The 22,015-nt window shown below is 35.6% G+C and overlaps 1 protein-coding gene across 1 annotated transcript in view; it reads right to left on the reverse strand.

Annotated features, from left to right (window-relative positions):
- The window catches only part of ar (androgen receptor), a 92,557-nt gene that overhangs the window by 10,906 nt on the left and 59,636 nt on the right, over positions 1-22,015 (reverse strand). The window contains exon 4 of the mRNA XM_051109502.1: positions 467-745. Within this exon, the coding sequence (XP_050965459.1) occupies positions 467-745 (279 nt within the window). The remainder of the gene's footprint in view (positions 1-466; positions 746-22,015) is intronic.

Here is a 22,015-nt window from a genome sequence, read left to right on the forward strand (position 1 = left end):
ATTCAACACATTGGTCGCATCACAAGACATTCTATTAACCTTCTGCAGGGGTCCTCTCATTACTTCTCATTTTCTGTTTTGTTTCTGCATATTTCTTGTGTTTCTGATGTTTGACCACATGAATCTGATTTAGTGGATAAAGCTTTTAAATAATAAGCAGTAAAGCCGTGTTGTTGATTTAAAAAAAAAAAAAAAAAGAATACTACTTGAACATAACTGCATTCAAACTTTCAAAAAATATTTTCTTCATTATGACATCTTCACCTTTTTTGATTATATTTCTACAGAAAAAAAAAAAAAAGAATTTTTGATCCAGAAATTAAAAGCATGCTCATCATAGAAGAGGTGTAATCAAATCTGTATTTTTTTTGCATTTATTATTAATAAAAATCATGTTACTGACCCTTTTAAAAAAAAGCAACACTGCATAACTGAAATAAGTGAAAATCTGACACGCTTAAATTACCTGGAAGTCCTTTGGCCCATTTCACTACCTTGACAAGTTGCCTCTCTCCCAACTCGTTAAGGCTGGTGAGGAGAGCGGATGCAGAGTCAGGTTGAGCGTGATCATGGCCGGCGTTGACCACCTCGGGCTCGATGGCCTCCAGGATGTTCAGGAAGATCAACTGCGAGTGGAACGTCAGGCTAGGCTTGGGCGACAGGCACTGGACTGCCTCTGATGGGCCATGAGAGGGGCCGACCTCCTCCGGACCTTTCATCTGTCCGATCTTCCTCAGCTTGCGGGCTGTGCGGCACAGAACAAAAGCAATATACTGCTATAAACAGAGTGGGAGTACGGCTTTGTAAATTCAACCTGCACAAAAACACATTATTAATCTGGAACACTTCTTTATTTTATCTAGCACATTTTATTTAGAAGGCAATGAAGCAGGTGGTCTCTGAATAATGAGGTTGGCATGATCTTATTTCTGCTCTTGAATATCTCTATTATACAACCGAGGATAAAACCTGCACTGCGACGACTAGTCTCTCCGCCACATTATCTCCTGCCAGTCAGCACAAAGAAAGATTACTGGCCGCAAAACACACCTGAGACGACGTCCTTTTCCCTCAGCAGCCACTACAACAAAGGACCTGACAGGATTAACGTAACTGCGTTGATATATTTCAGTAACATGAAGCAGAACTACAACCATTCAAGAATGCAAAACATGCCTCGTTTACCTAATACTTGCGGATGTGCATTCTTTCAGCAGGAACGCCTGCTCACTATGCACAACAGAGCAAAACCATCTGTATTCCGGGGCTGCTGCTAATAAAGTGAATTAAATGAAGATGTAAATGTGCTTGCGTGCGTGCATGTGCACACATTAATTAGTTGCTACAGTAGCGAGAGTTTCGCAGCGATTGCCTGTGGTTTTGTTATGATGCCTAACACTCACAGTTTCCACTCTGAATTATAAATCAGAGATGCTCATTATTCAATGGGCAGCGCTAGGGTGAGGAATGAAAGACTATCGGTTGAGATGATTTACAACTCGCAGACTTTAATGGCGCATTACGAACGCCGATCCAAAATGTAAAAAAAGTTCTATTAAGAAAAAAAAAATTGAATAATCTGTGAGGCAGCTGATTTAAATGCCTAAAAAGCTCTTCGATGCTAGCTAAGAGGACAAACTCGAAATGAAAATGACTCAGCCCTCTGAGATCCCCACAAAAAGGAGGCTCCAATTTTGCTGACGAGAGACTGGAGCCTCTCTGCTTGTGGTCTAAAATGAAGTGTGGTAAAGAGACAGAGAAGAGGAGAGAGTGAAATCATAACTTTATCCTGAGGTGGTTTACCAAAAGCCTATGGGTTTGCGGTAAACTTGTGGCAAGGCGCCAGAGATGCCACCACTGAGATTCTCTCTTCAGAAGACACATAAACCTGCCATTCTGGCAAATACACGCAAAAATATAATGTAGATGGCAAACACAGCAAAAATTGCTGCTGCAAAACAGTCTCCTGCATTTGCCAGTTTTGCTGATGTGTCTTCAGCATGAAGTAGAACCGAGATACGGAGCGTCTTGCTTCAAACAGGCTCTGAAAATTAAAACGAAGACCCGTAATACTACCTACACTCTTAAAAATAAAGGTTCTGTATTAGCATCAATGGTTCTGTGAAGAACCTTGAACATCCATGGAACCTTTCAAATGCAGAAAAGGTTCTTTATAGTCAAAATTTTTAAAATGCTCTTCAAAATGGTTCTTTTAGAAACTGTTCACTGAAATGTTCTTTGGGGAACCAAAAATAGTTATTCTATGGCATCACTGCAAAAACACCCATTTGAAAGCTTTATATTTAAGAGTGTATGCTGTAATGTTAAAGGGGTTCCAAAGGGGGCATAAAAAAGATCTACAAAGTTACAAATCTCAAAGTCCACTCCAAAGGGAGATATTTCATTTAAAAAAAAAAAAAAAAAAAAAAACACTTTTCAAGAGCTACAGTGAACGGCTCCTTTGAACTACAGCGTTGTTTTCCGGGTGCTGTGATGTCACAACGCAGTCCATTAGAATATCATTACAATAAATCCCGCCTATGGAAATTCGAATGGTTGGGGGGTGAGTAGGGACGAGGTGCGATGCAGAGCGGACAGAGCGGACAGCCGTTCTTTGCTTGTTTTCTGTAGCTGCTTTTTGAATAATTAAGGAAACGTAAGCATTATAATTAGTAACTTACAATGTTTTTATTCAATTGTTGTCATGTTAAATACACATTTAGTCATATTAAAAACATTAGGCTGCTTTTAGCCTTATGCTGGAGTTGGTTTCAAGCAATGAAACTAAGTATGTAAATAATTAAATAAATTAGCACGATAATATAATGTATCGGCGATCTCACAGGCTGACATTAGAACCCAACACTACTGTAGCGTACTATTTACTCACCCTCGAATACAATTGGAGTTCTATTAAAAATGATCCTGCCACTCCCAAGAACGCCATAGATGGGTGTTTCTCTTAATCAGTCCAAAACAAGTCCAATAAAGTGCCTCCATCCATAATGAAAAGTGGCTCACATGGCTCCTGGGGTCAATAAAGGCATCCTGCAGCAAACGTTTTTGTAAGAAAAATATCCATATTTAAAACGTAAAAATCACTTTAATCTAGCTTGCGCTAACAGTTGTACACAGAAGGGGCGTGACAGTACTGAAACACCGTTTAAGCTGTTCGCCAATCACAACGCACTGGGACAGCTAACCAATCACAACACATTTCGTTCTTCGGAAGGCAGGCCTTCATCAAACCCGGAACTAATTGAACCATTTGTGCCAGGCTGGGGAAAAGGTATTGTAAATTATGTGAAAAATTATGTGTTTTTTTGAACCACCAAGCATGAGAGCATGTTCCACTACCCCCCCCAAAACAAAATTAAGACTTTGTAAAAGCGCACAATAGGACCCCTTTAACATTCAGAGTATGGATATCAACTGTGCAAATCAGCTTTGCACTGCAATGGCTTTGGATGCCAGTTTAAACAAGCATAAGTCTATATCCAGAACTCCTCGAAAGATAAAGTCCCCACATGAGAGAAGATGCATCATCATGTTATCTCTAAAGAAAAACTTGACTCAACTGGGCGATTCTGAAACTCAAAACTTTGAAAACACATGTGAAGTCATCGAGTGGAGTTTCTCTGAAGGTGAGTAATTGGGTAAATGGCGTTGCTGACAAAATCTTCTCAGACTTGAGCAGGAACTGGAGGAACAAGGCGAATGTGTTAAAACTTCACGGATGAGTGAGAAGCCAGCACTCAATAGCGAATGCCGTAGATAAGTAAACAGTTTACTGTTACATGAGAGAAAACGTTTTGTTTCAGAGTTTTGGCATTCTGGGCTCCACTCAGAATCTGCGAAAAGTTTTGAATGATGTGAACTTTAAGCCATAATGACGGATATGTGCATAAAGACTTCTGTCTCTCACCGGCAGAAAAACAGCTTTGGGACTTTTCGGCAATAAGTAACTGGATGCTATAAGTTTTCAGTCTTGAACGTGTTAGGCATGAACTGACAGAAACAAACAAACTAACAAATCAACTAATAAACAAAGAGAACTTTTTTGGAATATTTGTTTGTGAAGTTAAAAGTGATTATAAACTCGAAAAACTTCAATTTTCTTCAAGTTTCTTCAAGTTTCTTTTTTAGACTAAAGTCTACGCTTGCAATTTTTTTCTTTCCTTCTTACTTTCTTTCTTTCTTTCTTTAATGTGACAATTATTTGTTAAATAATTTATTGTATTTAAATTAATGTTTGAATAAACCTTCTAATTGTCAAAAAAACACAGAATAGAATTTTGGAATACTTGTTTGTGAAGAAACGTGATTATAAACCGAAAAAAAACTGTCAAAAACTACATTTTTCAAAAAAAGTTTTTATTTTCTTTCAAAAAAGTATCTGCTTTGAAATGGTAAATTTTATTCTATAAAAAAAGCCACTCTTTAATGTGGCAAGTATTTCAGTTGTAGTAAGTTTGAATAAACCTTCTAATTCAATTCAGTTCATGCTTATTTGTATAGTGCTTTTCATAATACAAATCGTTGCAAAGCAGTTTCTACATTATATTTAGGAGTAGCTTATCAGTGCTGACTAATTCTGTCAGAAAACCCTTAACATTTAGAGGCAATTTTACAATAATTACATACTTTTTAGACACTTTCCCTTTTTTTTCTGTGGATAAAACTCAACATGTGTTTCTGAATCAAATGACTAAAAATTAGCAGTTCACAAATATAGTGAGCATAAAGCCCTTCGAGGCAAAATGCTCAGGAAAAGCCAGACTAAACAAGAAAGCCTGTAAGAGAGAACTTCAAATAGAAAAAGATGTGTTACATTTCAGCTAAAATGACAAAATAAACCCCGCGAGTGATACATATGGGACCTGCTGGATGATGCAAGACCTGATCACCCTCTCTGGGTTTATTTTTGACAGTACAATATCCCTTCTGTCATGTCTGAATGTGTGATTTCTTTACATAAGCCGGACCAGAAAGTTTTAAAAAGTTTGAAAAGTTTATAAAGTTTTAAAAAGTTTAAAAAGTTTTAAAAAGTTTAAAAAAGTTTATAAAAAGTTTAAAAAGTTTAAAAGTTTTAAAAAGTTTGAAAAGTTTATAAAGTTTAAGAAGTTTTAAAAAGTTTGAAAAGTTTATAAAGTTTATAAAGTTTAAAAAGTTTAAGAAGTTTTAAAAAGTTTTAGATTTGATGGTTTTCAGTCTGAAATAGTTTGAAGTCTGAAGTAGTTTTAAAAGGTTAAAGTTTGAATGTTTTGAAGGCAATACAGTGAGATAGATAGATAGATAGATAGATAGATAGATAGATAGATAGATAGATAGATAGATAGATAGATAGATAGATAGATAGATAGATAGATAGATAGATAGATAGATAGATAGATAGATAGATAGATAGATAGATAGATAGATAACAATTAGCAAGTTACTAGAATGATTGTAGCATGATTAGCATTTTACTAGCATGTTGCTAACATGTTTACCATTTTATTAACATGATAACAGGGGTGGCTGCTAGGGTGTTGCTATGCGGTTGCTAGGGTACTCAGGGTGGTTGCTAGGGCGGTTGCTAAGGTACCCAGGGTGGTTGCTAAGGTGTTGCTATGCCGTTGCCAGGGGGTACCCAGGGTGGTTGCTAAGGTGTTGCTATGCGGTTGCTATGGTAACCAGGGTGGTTGCTAGGGCTGTTGCTAGGGTACACAGGGTGGTTGCTAGGGTGTTGCTATGCGGTTGCTAGGGTAACAGGGGTGGTTGCTAGTGTGTTGCTATGCGGTTGCTAGGGGTACTGGGTGGGTGGTTGCTAGGCCGGTTGCTAAGGTACCGAGGGTGGTTGCTAAGGTGTTTCTATGCCGTTGCTAGGGTATCCAGGGTGGTTGCTAGGGTGTTGCTATGCGGTTGCTAGGGTACCCAGGGTGGTTGCTAAGGTGTTGCTATGCGGTTGCTAGGGTAATAGGGGTGGTTGCTAGTGTGTTGCTATGCGGTTGCTAGGATACTACTGGGTTGCGGGGTGGTTGCTAGGCCGGTTGCTAAGGTACCCAGGGTGGTTGCTAAGGTGTTGCTATGGGTTGCTAGGGTATCCAGGGTGGTTGCTAGGGAGTTGCTATGTGGTTGCTAGGGCACCCAAGGTGGTTGCTAAGGTGTTTGCTATGCCGTTGCTAGGGTGTCCAGGGTGGTTGCTAGGGTGTTGCTATGCGGTTGCTAGAGTAACTGGGGTGGTTGCTAGGGTGTTGCTATGCGGTTGCTAGGGTAATAGGGGTGGTTGCTAGTGTGTTGCTATGCGGTTGCTAGGATACTCGGGGTGGTTGCTAGGCCGGTTGCTAAGGTACCCAGGGTGGTTGCTAAGGTGTTGCTATGCCGTTGCTAGGGTATCCAGGGTGGTTGCTAGGGAGTTGCTATGTGGTTGCTAGGGCACCCAAGGTGGTTGCTAAGGTGTTGCTATGCCGTTGCTAGGGTGTCCAGGGTGGTTGCTAGGGTGTTGCTATGCGGTTGCTAGAGTAACTGGGGTGGTTGCTAGGGTGGTTGCTAGGCCATTACTAGTTGTCACAGATCATTACTATGGAGTGTTGTAGAGTTCTTAGCATGTTCTTAACCTGATTTAGCACTTAGCTAATCACTTTTAGCATGTAGGTATTCACTGCTAGCATGACTAGCATCTTAAGGATTCCTATTTGCTAGCATGAGTCAAAAGAACCAAGTCCCATGTCTCTATGATGTTCTGATGTAGAGATATAGGACTTGCTAAATGGTTGCTAGGGTACTCTGTTTGGTTGCTAGGGAGTGGCTTGAAAGCTGCCAATGATGACACACTAAAGGCTGCTTGCCAGTATGAATGATATAAAGCAACCCCCATGTCTCTATGACATTCAGATTTGAAGATATGTCTGTGTGGGTTTGGGTTACTAGGGTGCTAGCTAGCTAGCTAGCTAGCTAGATAGATAGATAGATAGATAGATAGATAGATAGATAGATAGATAGATAGATAGATAGATAGATAGATAGATAGATAGATAGATAGATAGATAGATAGATAGATAGATAGATAGATGAGTTTGAATGAGTTTAAATGGATTAGAAATACAGTACATAGAAGGGAAGTTTGATTGAGCCTCAAAGGATTCTGGGAGTTTTGACAGTTGAAATTTGAAAAGTGCTGGCTCATTTGAACATTCCGTCAATGTAAGTCTATGGGATTTTTCCCAGTTTTAAACATCATTTTTAGGAAAACCGTAAGTCCAATCAGTTAGAAAAGATATAGCAACTCGAGTCAGACCAGTCTGAAGATCTGGGCTGAGTTTGGAGTTTGTAGAGTTAAAGGTCTAGGAGGAGTAGCAGTCAGAAATTTTAGTCTCAGAAGAATAATAATAATAATAATAACTAGATAAAAAAGTTTGTCAAGACAAACTTTAAGTTGGCTTTTTGAGAAAGCCGGACCAGAAAGTTTGAAAAAAAGTTTGAAAGTTTTTAAAAAGTTTAAAAGTTTTAAAAAGTTGAAAAAAGTTTGAAAAGTTTAAAAAGTTTAAAAAGTTTTAAAAGTTTAAAAAGTTTAAAAAGTTTAAAAGTTTAAAAGAGTTTTTAAAAAGTTTGAAAAGTTTAGAAGTTTTCAGATTTGAAATAGTTAGAAGTTTTTAAAGTTTAATGTTCAGTCAGATTAGATAGATAGATAGATAGATAGATAGATAGAAGATAGATTAGCATGTTTTAGCAAGATTTTTAGCATTGTTAGCATGTTTCTAGCATGTTTCTAGCATGATAGCATGTTTCTAGCATGATTAGCATGTTCTAGCATGTTTCTAGCATGATTAGCAGTTGCTAGCATGTTTCTAGCATGATTAGCATGCATAGCATGTTTCTAGCATGATTAGCATGTTGCTAGCATGTTTCTAGCATGATTAGCAATATTAGCATGTTCTAGCATGATTAGCAAAGTTAGCATGTAGATAGCATGATTAGCATGAAATTGCTAGCATGTTTTTAGCATGATTAGCATGATTAGCATGTTTCTAGCATGATTAGCATGTTTCTAGCATGATTAGCATGTTGCTAGCAGCATTTTAGCATGATTAGCATGTGATTAGCATGTTGATTAGCATGATGCTAGCATGATTAGCATGTTTCTAGCATGATTAGCATGTTGCTAGCATGTTTCTAGCATGATTAGCATGTTGCTAGCATGATTAGCATGTGCTAGCATGTTTAGCATGTTTTAGCATAGCATGCATTGCTAGCATGTTTCTAGCATGATTAGCATGTTGCTAGCATGTTTCTAGCATGATTAGCATGTTGCTATGCATGTTTCTAGCATGATTGTTGCTAGCATGTTTCTAGCATGATTAGTGGTTGCTAGCATGTTTCTAGCATGATTAGCATGTTTGCTAGCATGTTTCTAGCATGAGCATAGCATGCTAGCATGTTTCTAGCATGATTAGCATGTGCTAGCATGTTTCTAGCATGATTAGCATGTTGCATGTAGCATGTTTCTAGCATGATTAGCATGTTGCTAGCATGTTTCTAGCATGATGAGCTAGCATGTTGCTAGCATGTTTCTAGCATGTTTAGCATGTTAGCATGTAGCATGGTTGCTAGCATGCATTGCATAGCATGTTGCATGTAGCATGATGTTGCTAGCATGATTAGCATGTTTCTAGCATGATTAGCATGATGCTAGCATGTTTCTAGCATGATTAGCATGTTGCTAGCATGTTTCTAGCATGATTAGCATAGCATGTTTCTAGCATTTGCTAGCATGTTTTGCTAGCATGTTTCTAGCATGATGATTAGCATGTTGCTAGCATGTTTTAGCATGATTAGCATGTTGCTAGCATGTTTCTAGCATGCTAGCATGTTGCTAGCATGATTAGCAGCATGCTAGCATGATTTAGCATGATTAGCATGATGCTAGCATGTTGCTAGCATGTTTGCAAGTTCTAGCATGTTTCATGATGATTAGCATGTTGCTAGCATGTTTGCATGAGCATTGCTAGCATGTTTCTAGCATGCATGCATGCATGATTAGCATGTTAGCATGTTTCTAGCATGATAGCATGTGATTAGCATGTTTTAGCATGTTTAGCATGCTAGCATGTTTCTAGCATGATTAGCATGATTAGCATGTTGCTAGCATGTTTCTAGCATGATTAGCAGTTGTTAGCATGTTTTAGCATGATTAGCATGTTGCTAGCATGTTTCTAGCATGATTAGCATGTTCTAGCATGTTTCTAGCATGATTAGCATGTAGATAGATAGCATGTTTCTAGCATGATTAGCAGTTTCTAGCATGTTTCTAGCATGATTAAGATAGTTAGCATGATAGCATTCTAGCATGATTAGATGATTATAGATAGATGTTTTAGCATGATGTTTCTAGCATGTTTTAGCATGATAGCTAGCATGTTTTAGCATGATTAGCATGATTAGCATGATAGCATGTTAGATAGCATGATTAGCATGTTGCTAGCATGTTTTAGCATGATAGATAGATAGATAGATGATGTTTCTAGATAGATAGATAGATAGATAGATAGATAGATAGATAGATAGATAGATGATGATAGATAGATAGATAGATAGAGAGATAGATAGATAGATAGATAGATAGATAGATATAGATAGAAATATTAGATAGATAGATAGATAGATAGATAGATAGATAGATAGATGATAGATAGATAGATAGATAGATAGATAGATAGATAGATAGATAGATAGATAGATAGATAGATAGATAGATAGATAGATAGATAGATAGATAGATAGATAGATAGATAGATAGATAGATAGATAGATAGATAGATAGATAGATAGATAGATAGATAGATAGATAGATGAGTTTGAATGAGTTTAAATGGATTAGAAATACAGTACATAGAAGGGAAGTTTGATTGAGTCTCAAAGGATTCTGGGAGTTTTGACAGTTGAAATTTGAAAAGTGCTGGCTCATTTGAACATTCCGTCAATGTAAGTCTATGGGATTTTTCCCAGTTTTAAACATCATTTTTAGGAAAACCGTAAGTCCGATCAGTTAGAAAAGATATAGCAACTCGAGTCAGACCAGTCTGAAGATCTGGGCTGAGTTTGGAGTTTGTAGAGTTAAAGCTCTAGGAGGAGTAGCAGTCAGAAATTTTAGTCTCAGAAGAATAATAATAAGATGACATCAAAGGATTTACAGTGCTGTCTTGGCTCAGTCAGAGTCAGAGTGCAAGAGTCAAGCATCCTAAAGAGACTGCATTACTTTGCACTGTATGTGACATACACAAGGAAGATGAATATGAGGCCATCTGTTACAAAGCTGAGTCGGAGCTGTTAGTGGACCTGAAATATGATACGATCCGTTAGGAGGAGTGAGCAAAAATTTAATGAGAAAAGAGACTGACAAATTACGAAAAACACCAGTAGATTTTAGCCAAAGCTATAAAATCATTTAAAAGGGCATTTTTCACTGTTACTACCCATCGATATTCTTAAAACACATGTAATTAACTAAATACGTTTCAAGTTCTTAATATTCTTTAACAGTTAGTGCATTCATTTAATCTGACTGTTTAAAATCCACGTTTACTAAACAATCTACATGAAAAGATACCACAGATTGACATTTTTTATATATTTTTTTAAATTATGATGACCACAGACCTACAACTACGACTGCTTTTTGGACTAAGAAAGACTACATTTTTATCCCGAATGAGCACGTCCAAAAACGACTACAAAGGCAGGTTTAGCAAATACAATTTTGTCTCCAAAGTATAGCAAACATACACACGCAATCCCAGCAGAGCTCCCATTTATCAGTAATTTATGGAGAAAGACCTTCCTAATGGAAAAGTCAAACCAAAAATCAAAACCAGATGGGATGTTCAACAAAAAAAAATGTAACTGGATAACTGTCATAACATCTGTGTTGTTGGTGCGTTTAAAGGAAAGAGTATACAGAGCTGTAAATGTCTTTATGCAGAAGGTTGCTTTTATTTGATCAAAAATACAGAAAAACTGTAATTCTGTGAAATATTATTACTATTTAAAAGAACTGTTTTGTGCTGTTAAATATTTTAAAATGTAATTTATTCCTGTGATGCAAAACAGAATTTTGAGCAGTCGTTTAGTGTCAGGATCCAGTCATGATCCTTCAGATATCATTATAATATGTGACCCTGGACCACAAAATCAGTCGTAAGTCCAACCGGTATATTTGCCAACAATACACTGTTTGGGTCAAAATGATTGATTCATTAGGATATTAAGTAAAGATCATGTTCCATGAAGATACTCTGTAAATTTCCTACCGTAAGTATATCAAAACTTAATTTTTGCATTGCTAAGAACATCATTTGCACAACTTTAAAGATGATTTTCTCAATATTTTGCACCCTCAGAATCCAGATTGTTAAATAGTTGTATCTTGACCAAAAATTGTCCTGTCCTAACAAACCCATACATCAATGGGAAGCTTATTTATTCAGCTTTCAGATGATGTCTAAATTTTAATCTCAAAAGCTTGAGCCTTATGACTGTTTTGTGGTCACGTTTGCTGATTTGCTGCTCAAAACACATTTCTTTTTGTTACCAATGTTGTAAGAGTTGTGCTGCTTAATATTTTTGTAGAAACAGGACTTCATTTAAAACTGAAATCTTTTGTAACATTGTAAATGTCTTTACTGTCACTGTGATCAATGTAATTAATTCTTGCTAAATAAAATTAGCCCTAATGGTAACTTTACAATAAGGTGTCATTTGTCATTAGTTAATGTAATAATTAACATTAATGAACAATGAACAATACATTTATTACACTATTTATCATTCGTTGTTAAGGAATAAAAATACAGTAATTCATTTGTAACATTAACAAAAAACACAACCTTTTAATAATGCATTAGTAAATGCTGAAATTAACATTAAGATTAATAAATGCTGTAGAAGCATTGTTCATTTTTAGTTCAAGTTAGTTGAACCAGTGAACCTTATTGTAAAGTGTTACCATAATAAAATAAAATAAAATGTCCAATAAAATGTTTTACCTTCTGTACCATTATAACCTACAGCTTTTATAGTGTTTAAGATGTTATGTAAGGATCTAATTGTGGCTCTAAACAGCTGAAGCTTGTCTGGCATAGTATCTCCACAAAACCCACCTACAACCATTCTATACATTTAAAGATACCTCCACATAATGCAGGCACCTAGAGAAGGAGCTGTACCTTCCCTCTAAACATACCTACACCTACAAACCAAAGCCCTGAGTTAAACTGTCTCCAAACTTGAAATTTTAAAGTCAGTTTCTGTCTATAAACTCCCAGTGCTCGTAAGTGAAGTTTATATAATTCAGAAGGGAAATAAAATTATGAGTCAAACATTAATACATCAAAAAAGAGCAATGAATAGGCCACAGTCCAGAGCCGGGGCGGGGGGGATCTGAGAACTGTCTCAGTTGTCTACTTATAACCAGAAAGATTTCACTTTTTTTACTCAGGAAAAAAAAAAGTTCATGTGTCAGGAGATGAAACAGGATGTGTGTTGTCTGACGCCACACTTTTATCTCACACACACACACAAAATGCGCACATTTGGCCACCGTTGCTAAAAGTGTGACATGGAGCATCGCTACAACGACAGCACATCTGATAATTACAGTCCTGATACCCAGCCGTCCCCTGCAGTGCCATAAACTGCTCCCGAAAAATCAGAAGCTGGTTTTACTGTCATTACACACAAAAGTTCTTTAAAATACAAAACCTAGAGAAACCAGCACCTGCACCTGTCAGGGGCAACAGCTACAAATTACACACAGAAAAAAAAGACTTTTTTTAGCTTCTCCAGTTATAACCATATTGAGGCAATTCTAATCATCTGTCCACACTAACCGGGCGCATATCAGTATGTGTAATGTGTTTCCACTTTTTAGTGTTCTTTAAGTAATCATCCTTTAGTCTTTTTCACTATGCGATCCCCTGTAGGCTTTTATCTTCAGCTGGGGTATTGACAGCACTCACTTATCTCAGCTAAAGTCCTGAATATTTTTCTCCTGCCTCGAACTTTGTTGCCTTTTTTGTTTCTCTTGCTTGAGTCAGTGCTTCTGCGTCCGCTGTTTAGCTGCTCCAGCAACTTTTCTTTTGTATCTATTTTGACTAAAAATACACTGCAAAATATACTTTTTTCTTACTTAATACAATTTATATTCTACAGGGAGTTGCCTAAAAAGTGCAGTCTGCAACTCCTGATAAACCTACACAATGTACATTCATTAATTTGCAAGCTAGAGGCAATTTGCGAATTGTAAATAAATAAATAAATAATGGTCACACTTTAATTTAGACAGCAATTGTCACTGTTAACTACAAACTATATACTCAATAAACTCCTAATTTGCTGTTTATAAATAGTAAGGTTCTTAAGTTTAAGTATGAGGTAATATGGTCATGCAGAATAAAGCATCAGTATGTGCTTTATATACAGTGGCATGCGAAAGTTTGGGAACCCCTTGCAGAATCTATAAAAATTTGGGAATAATTTTAACAAAATAAGAAGGACCATACAAAATGCATATTATTTTTTATTTAGTATTGTCCCGAGTAAGATATTTTACATAATAGATGTTTACATATAGTCCACAAGACAAAAAATAACTGAAATTATTAAAATAACCCCCTTCAAAAGTTTTTAGTTCTTAACTACTTTAGTACTTTAGTACTGTGTAGAAGATTTTTCTGAAGAACAGTGCTCAGTTTAACTGTTCAGAACAAACAAGGGACTCATGAACAACCATCACAAAACAAAAAAACAGTCATAGATCATCCAGGTAACCACACACAGTAAGAACCAAAGGTTCCCAAACTTTTGAAGGGGGTTATTTTAATAATTTCATTTTTTTTTTTTTTTTTTGTCTTGTAAACATCTTTTATGTAAAATATCTTACTCAGGACAGTACTAAATAAAAAATAACATGCAGTTTGTATGTCCTCTCTTATTTTGTTAAAAATATTCACATTTTCACAGATTCTGCAAGGGGTTCCCAAACTTATACTAATAAAAAAAAGCCAATATGCATGTAATATGCATACAAATTTGCAACTGCTAATAGCGAAAATTGGTCCCTAAGCTAAAGTGGTACTAAATAAATAAATTACATATCTGAAGACTTTATTTGCAAAAACAGATAACTCCATTTTTTTTACATTTTCAATAATCATGATTTTTATTATGTTATGTTATGTTTTTATTGTGTTTTTTGTGTTAGCTGTATTTTTTTAGTAAGTTTTGCTTAATCAAAATAACTGAAGTTTAATTTAGATTAATTGGAGTGATATTTGAAATTGTTAAAAACAAAGTTATCTGTTTTTACAAATTAACCCGTCATTTGTTTTATTGAATAAGTAAATGTTTTATAAAATAAATGTTATATTCACATCCATTCTATAGCTTCATTGACCCACATGACACAATATCTCATTGCATTTACAAATTGCATTTAAAATGCTTCAGATTACCAATTTGATCAATTATAATTCTGTATATTAAAGATTGTTAATGAGAAGACACTCTTAATTCTGTAATTTCTTTCTTTTTTTCAGGCCAATACAGCTAAAATAAACTCATGCAATTCTGTAAGTGACATAAAAGTCTTTGAGAACAAGTTTTTATCAATATTGTGTTTAAGCGAGATCAAAGCGTAACTACTTAATTATGTAATTACTGTCATATTTTTTCAATCTATATGATATGGCACATTTTTATGAGCTGAATTATATGACAATTTTTTTTTTTTCTAAAAGAGCAACTAGCATGTCCTGTTTTTACATTTCTACATGTAGTTTAAAGGAGAAGTTCACTTCCAGAACAAAAATTTACAGACAATGTACTCTCCCCATTGTCATCCAAGATGTTCATGCCTTTCTTTCTTAAGTCATAAAGAAATTATGTATTAATTATCTCCATATAGTGGACTTCAATGGTGCCCACGAGTTTGAACATCTAAAATGCAGTTTAAATGCAGCATCAAAAGGCAAAACGATTGGTCATTTAAAAAAAAAAGAAAAGAAAAAAAATTCACATACTTTTTAACCTCAAATGCTCATCTTGTCTAGCTCTGCAATGCGAATGCGTACTCTGTGTAATCCGGGTCAATACAGTTACGGTATGTCAAAAAACTCCCATCTCATTTTTCTCCTAAAAATTTAAAATCATCCTACATCGCTGCAGAAGTACCGACCCAGCGTTTACAAAGTGAACAAGCAAAGAAGGTCAAATGACCTTTAAAAAAAAAGGTAAAACAGCGATGCAGGGCGATTTTGAAGTTGGAGGTGAAAATGAGATTTTGTGTTGTTTTTTTGACCTACTCAAACCGTATTGATGCAGATTACACCTGAGTACGCCTGAGCATTGCAGTACTAGACAATAAAAGCATTTGAGGTTAAAAAGTATATAGATTTAATTTTTTTTAGAACATGACTGATTGTTTTGCTAGATAAGACCCCTCTCCTTCAGCTGGGATCGTTTAGAGCCTTTTGAAGCTGCATTGAAACTGCATTTTGGACGTTTAAACTCGCGGGCACCATTGAAGTCTACCATATGAAGAAAATTCCTGAAATGTTTTCCTCAAAAAACAAAATTTCTTTACGACTGAAGAAAGGAAGGCATGAACATTTTGGATGACAGTGGGGTACACTATCTGTACATTTCTGTTCTGGAAGTGAACTTCTTTAAGTAAAGTATGGCTAAGCTTTGTGATGAACTGGTGGACAGGATGAAGGGTACTTAAAGTTCATTACGGGACAAAATCATTGGTCATTAAAACAACTAAAATCAAAAGAGGCAACCAAGTTTACAGCAGCCCTTTCTCTGAAAATGATTCAATTACTATGGTTCATCATTCACAGTTAGCTGGAGCTCCTGGGAACCTACAAGAGGAATGTGCGCTTAGCTCCTGACGGCTGTAAGTCCTTTAGTCGCCGCTGACACTGAAGTTACTCTGTTCGCATCTGCAAGCAGGCAAACTTTTCACTATACTACACTGCCACCGTGAAGAATGACGTGAATGTAATTCTGTGTGAATATGTGTCTAAACGCTTTCCTCTTTAGATCAGTGCAGCTTTACAGCTTGTTTGACTGAAGATTAGGACCGTTCATCGTGTGAAAAGATAAAAGATTTCCAATATTTCCACCAACAGTTTGCTACATTATCTTCTCTAAGTCCTTCAAAATCATCCGAGCTTTAGGTCATGTGTAGCTGTTATTACAAGCTGCTGAAAGGTTTTTTTTTTTTTGTTTCATCAGAATGATGGGTTGTCTCTACACTTCTGTCTCTTTATTTTTCCTCTTTTTTCTGTTCTCCATTCTGCTTTCTGCACACCTTATATCTCTTACCCTCACCCTCTTAGACAAAAAGAAGATTCAGTCAGATTAAGGCTAAAGCAGTAGATTTGGGCGGCCTTGGGAAAGAGATTACCTGTGTTCCGTTGCTCGGCCTGTCTCTAGGACACCACGTCCTATTAAAGATCAGCAATACTCTGATCATTCTGTGACTCTAAGAGATTTACCAATACACATGGCTTCCATTCTCACCCCACAGAAACAAACACACAATTTATCTTGGTCAGAGTAATAGGACAGTGGGTCAATGTTCTAACAAATGACCTTTTTTCTGACAAAGGGAGGCAGAACTCAAATGTATAAAATGGATAGCTCTGGCTCTTCTATCTGAGCCCCGTTCAAAGACTTAAAATACATCTTTGTCTATACACACACATGTTCGTACATCGACGATGTAAGCTGGATTCTTAACACCCTTAACCATGGTGAAACTAGTCTTCTTCAGGTTTACTCATTTAATAACACATTTATAAGGTTTAGAAGATGACACTAAGTGAACTTTCCCCTGAAATACTATAAAATCACTCATACAAAACTGTCCTATTAAAAAGCTGAAGTGCAATCCACAGCAAATGCACAGTTTAACTGTGTAATTGTTTAACGAGTCTGTATAATTGCTGTAATGAAGGTTTTATTAATCTGTGGTGATGAGGTGTCCTGAGGCAGTGCGAGTTTACAAAACAGAGAATAAGAGCTAAGAACCTTGATAGAGACATTAATGGATCTATTGATGAGAGCAAACAATCTATTTAGAAATGTTCACAACAAAATCAACTTATCTGAAAACAGAGGGTAAATAAAGTTCAATCATTAATAGTGATATCAAAACTATCACGTTAATGCATGCAAATATTTCCTTTTTAAAATGTATTTATTTATTCTCTATAGTCAATCACCTGCCAGATTACCTCTTATTTATTTATATAAATCATTTCTTTACATTTTAGAATTGAATCCTCAAGCGTTAAAGGAATAGTTCACCTAAAAGTGAAGAGCCATACAGTTACGAAACAGCATGAGGATGAGTAAATAATGACAGGATTAAAATTTTTGGCCAAACTATCCTTTTAATACAGGAACGCTGTTTGTGCAAGCAAATTAGAAGTGATTAAAGGATTAGTTCACTTCCAGAACAAAAATTTACAGATCATGTACTCACTCCGTGGTCATCCAAGATGTTCACGTCTTCCATTTCTTCAGTTGTAAGGAAATTATGTTTTAAGAGTTAAACATTTCTCAATATACAGTTAGGGTATGTCGAAAAACTCACATCTTACTTTCTCCTCCAACTTCAAGATCGTCCTACATCGCTGCAGAAGTACCAACCCAGTGTTTACAAAGTGAACATGCAAAGAAGGTCAACGCACTTTACAAAATAAGGTAAAACAGAGATGTAGGACGATTTTGTATTTGGAGGAGAAAATAAGACAGGAGTTTTCCGACCTTCTCTAACTGTATTGACCCGGATTACACAGAGAATGCATGCACATCGCAGAGCTAGACAAGAAAAGCATTTGAGCTTAAGAAGTATATACATTTCTTTACGACTGAAGAAAGAAAGGCATGAACATCTTGGATGACAATGGGGTGAGTACGTTATCTGTAAACTTTTGTTCTGGAAGTGAACTACTCCTTTAAGAAACTTGATAGAGACATTAATGGATCTATTGATGAAAGCAATCTGTTTAGAAATGTTCAAAACAAAATCAACTCTGAAAACAGAGGGGAAATAAAGTTAAATTATTAATGGGATATTAAAACTATCATGTTAATGCATGCAAATATTTCCATTTTAAAAATGTTTTTAGATCAGTGCCTATAGCCTAGTGGTTAGTGCACTGACATATCCAGCTGACACAGGTTTGAATCTCGACCAAGAGTCCTCTACTGCACCTGACAAATTACCTCTTATTTATATAAATCATTTCTTTACTTTTCAGAATTTAATCCTCATGCCAAAAGTTAAAGGAATAGTTCACCTAAAAGTAAAAAGCCATACAGTTATGAAACAGCATGAGGGTGAGTAAATAATGACAGAATTTCAATTGTGGGGCGAACCATTCCTTTAATAAAAAGAACGCGGTTTGTGTAAGCAAATGAGAGGCGATTAAGGGGTGCTGCTTCAAGAATTTAAACTATGAGTGTCATCTACGCAACTTGCCAAACATAATACTAAAAACACCTTGGCACCTGTTATTAATTAGGATTCCTGGACAATTCTGGCTGATACAGATAGCATATTTAATTAATGGACAATAAACCAAAAATAAGATAAGGTGCACTCTTAAAAATAAAGGTGCTTTAAAGGGTTCTTCACAGCGATGCCACAAAGAACTATTTAGTCAAAGGTTCTTTAAAGAACCATCTTTTTCTTATCTTTCTATAATCTGAAAAGCCTTCTTTTTTGCCACAAAGAACCTTTTGTGAAACAGAAAGTTTCTTCAGATGTTAAAGATTTTTTATGAAACCATTTAGACAAAAAAGGTTCTTCTATGGCATTGTGAAGCACATTTATTTTTAAAAGTGTGATTAAGAAAAAAAGACTGTAAAATTAACATTAACAAATAAATTTAACATAAAATAAAACTAATTTACCATATTAGTATGGAAGATAAATAATTTGTTTGAAATATGCAGAAAAGATTATACTGCTTCAGTAAGAAAAAATAAGTGCTCATAATAATAGAGGAAGGACCTATGGGATGCTGAATTAAATAATCATGTAAAAACAGAGAGCTACAGTTAATAGATTTGAATGATTAGCTGGACTCATTTAAGAGAGTCTGTGTGTGCAGTCTAAAATACACACAAGTTCATTGGGCACTTCAACATTAATTAAAGCTTGACATACTTTTTCCACTAGAAAATAATCATTTTTATGCACAAACAACTCTGCTATTGGTGTCCACAGCAACCCAAGCCAGCATATGCTCTTAAATGGAAAGCACGCTTCAAGATATGGTGATCTTTAAGGTTTACAAAGACAGACAACTCTGTCGTCACTCTGTTAAGAGTCTTTTCACTCTCAAGTCGTTCCTAACCTATGTGACTTTCTTTATTCTGGGGAACACAAACAAAAGTGTTATGAGAAACACTGGAGTCCAAAACAATATTGGACCCTGTTGCGCAATGTATGGACAAAACTTACTTTGTACTTCTTTACACATCTTTTTTTTTTTTTTGTGGAAAATATCATGAGACGAGAAGCAGTGATTTAGAGCGAACGAGCCCATGTAAATCCCATGGATATGACAGCAGCATCCACATACACATTAAACTGCTAAGTGAGTTTATTACTGAAACTAAACAGCTGTTATAAAAATAAATACAGCTGGTAAAAGACTAAGGCTCATAAAATGATCTGGTTCCACTTATACTAACACAAGGACCACAGCTACTGCCATGTATAAGAGTAATGAGCAAAACAAACAAACAAGTACAAGCGCTGGGTTTTGTTTCTTGTCTTGTTCTAATTGTGACAGAGGATTCACCACTCCTTCATCAGCATACTAATACAATTACATACTAATTTGTTTGTACAAATAAATGAATGAATCTGGATGGCTTGACGCACAAAATCTCCTGTATTTCCTTTTGCTGAAGTGTATCAGATTGGTGTCCACTGACACCTAAGGCTTGGCATAATGAAACATTAACATTTGAAATCACATCTCACATTGGTCTAAGCTTCCTAACCGAGAAGGCAATCAATAGCACCTTGAGCTTAAAGTCTCAATCTGAAATATGAAATGCACGATTCATGGGTAAACGCAATGTCAGTTTGACCGTATTGGTTGGAGCCACTTGTGCATCAGATTATTTGCAAAACGGTAAAATGAAAGTGCTTTCTGTAGGGGTGCAAGGGAAAACAAAACCTGTGGTTCAGATCATATTACTTTTATGGAGTCATGGATCAGATCATTTTTCAGATCAGCACCCAGAAGGGGAGGAGGGGTTGAGGTTGAGGTGAGACAAATGCAACTTTGCTTTCCATTTATTACTTATGGTGATTCTCTGATATCCCAGTATAAACCACTAGCCTAACTTGTTATTAAAGTTATTATTAAAGACAAGTAAACAATCATTAATAAAACACGAACAGATACACAAATTACTAGCACAGATAAATACAACAACAAGGTTTAACAGTAGCACTCGTACAGGTAGTAATTAAGTACAAATTAACACTGCACAGTGTTAACTGTATAAATGAAATATAGATTCATCTTTGTTAAAGGTGTGTTTTGTTGTTTGATTAACAAAAATGACACAGACAGAAGCAGGTAGTTATAAGCTGCTGTCACTTCAAGAGTGAATGCACAGGTTCAATATAATGAAACAATTTCTACATATTTCTATGATACACTGATTGCTTTCTGTTTTATGTTTACTTCACTTAAGACATAACTAGGGCTGTCATGACTTCCTGATTCACTTCAAGTACTCGATTTAAAAAAAAATCCCCAACTGCAATTTGCCCATGTCGAGTAACTGGCAAAAGTGGCGCTTTCCACGGACGAGAATTCATATCCAGATCTGCATGATATAATAAACCCAGTTTAAAATCCTAAGCATAATGCTACTGTGAATTCACAAATGCTCCGATTCAATTAAATAAATATATCCACTGTAGGTTTAATACATGCGCTTTATTTATTTACATGCTTGTAGGTTACGTACGTCAGTTTTAGAGCAGCTCTGTTCACTGTAAATGCTGCTCCACACAAACAGTTCCTATTTACATGTGTGGAGTGTCCCATACTCCATCTCTGCATATTGCTATGAGTTTGGGTTTATTATAAACTGGGAACAGCATTTCAGATTTGTTATGTAAATCATTTATAAATCTACACATACAAGGCAGAATACATCTGTATCTTTCTCAAAAGGCTAAATGATCATCACAATTTTAAAATAAAAGCTCAAACACTCACTCTGAGTTTACATGTTTTGATGTCCATATATTACAGTAACTACAGCATTTCTGTCACAAAGAAATGGCCACATGATTTAAATATTGTTTAGACAATATTAAACAAGGATTAGCTTATGCTGTAAGCAGTAAAAACAATCGTTAGGCCATTGGCGCCCTCTGCAGTCATTTGTTATAACGCATAATGTACAGTAGTTCTGTCGTTTCTAATACTTTATGTATTTTAACAATTTTGTTCAAGAAAACCATAGATTACTTGCTTTTGATTACTTGACTTTATATGATCTAATTATTATTGCCTCATTGCTATTAAATATGAATTTTAAGCACACTGTAAAAAACAAAAAAACAATTTGTTGAGTCAACTTAAAATAATTTGTTACGCTGCAGTCTTAAAATTTTAAGTTCAGTCAACTCAAATAAGTTAGTCAACAAATAAGTTTAGACTAAACAAACAATTTGGTTTGTTAAACTTAAAAGCTGGACTTGTTACCCAGCTGCCTTAAAATTTTAAGTTGAATGAACTAAAATATCTAAGTTGTCACTTAGCACAACTTAACATTTCAAGTTGACTAAACTTTTTTGAGTTGACTGAACCTAAAAAGTTAAGGCAGCCAGGAAACAAATTATTTTAAGTGGAATTAAAAAAATTGTTTTTTACAGTGTAATTTTAAAGGCTATTTTTCGCCTAGATCTATTTTTATCAGCACA

Source organism: Labeo rohita, chromosome 5 (assembly GCF_022985175.1).
Source record: "Labeo rohita strain BAU-BD-2019 chromosome 5, IGBB_LRoh.1.0, whole genome shotgun sequence".
Taxonomy (NCBI): Eukaryota; Metazoa; Chordata; class Actinopteri; order Cypriniformes; family Cyprinidae; genus Labeo; species Labeo rohita.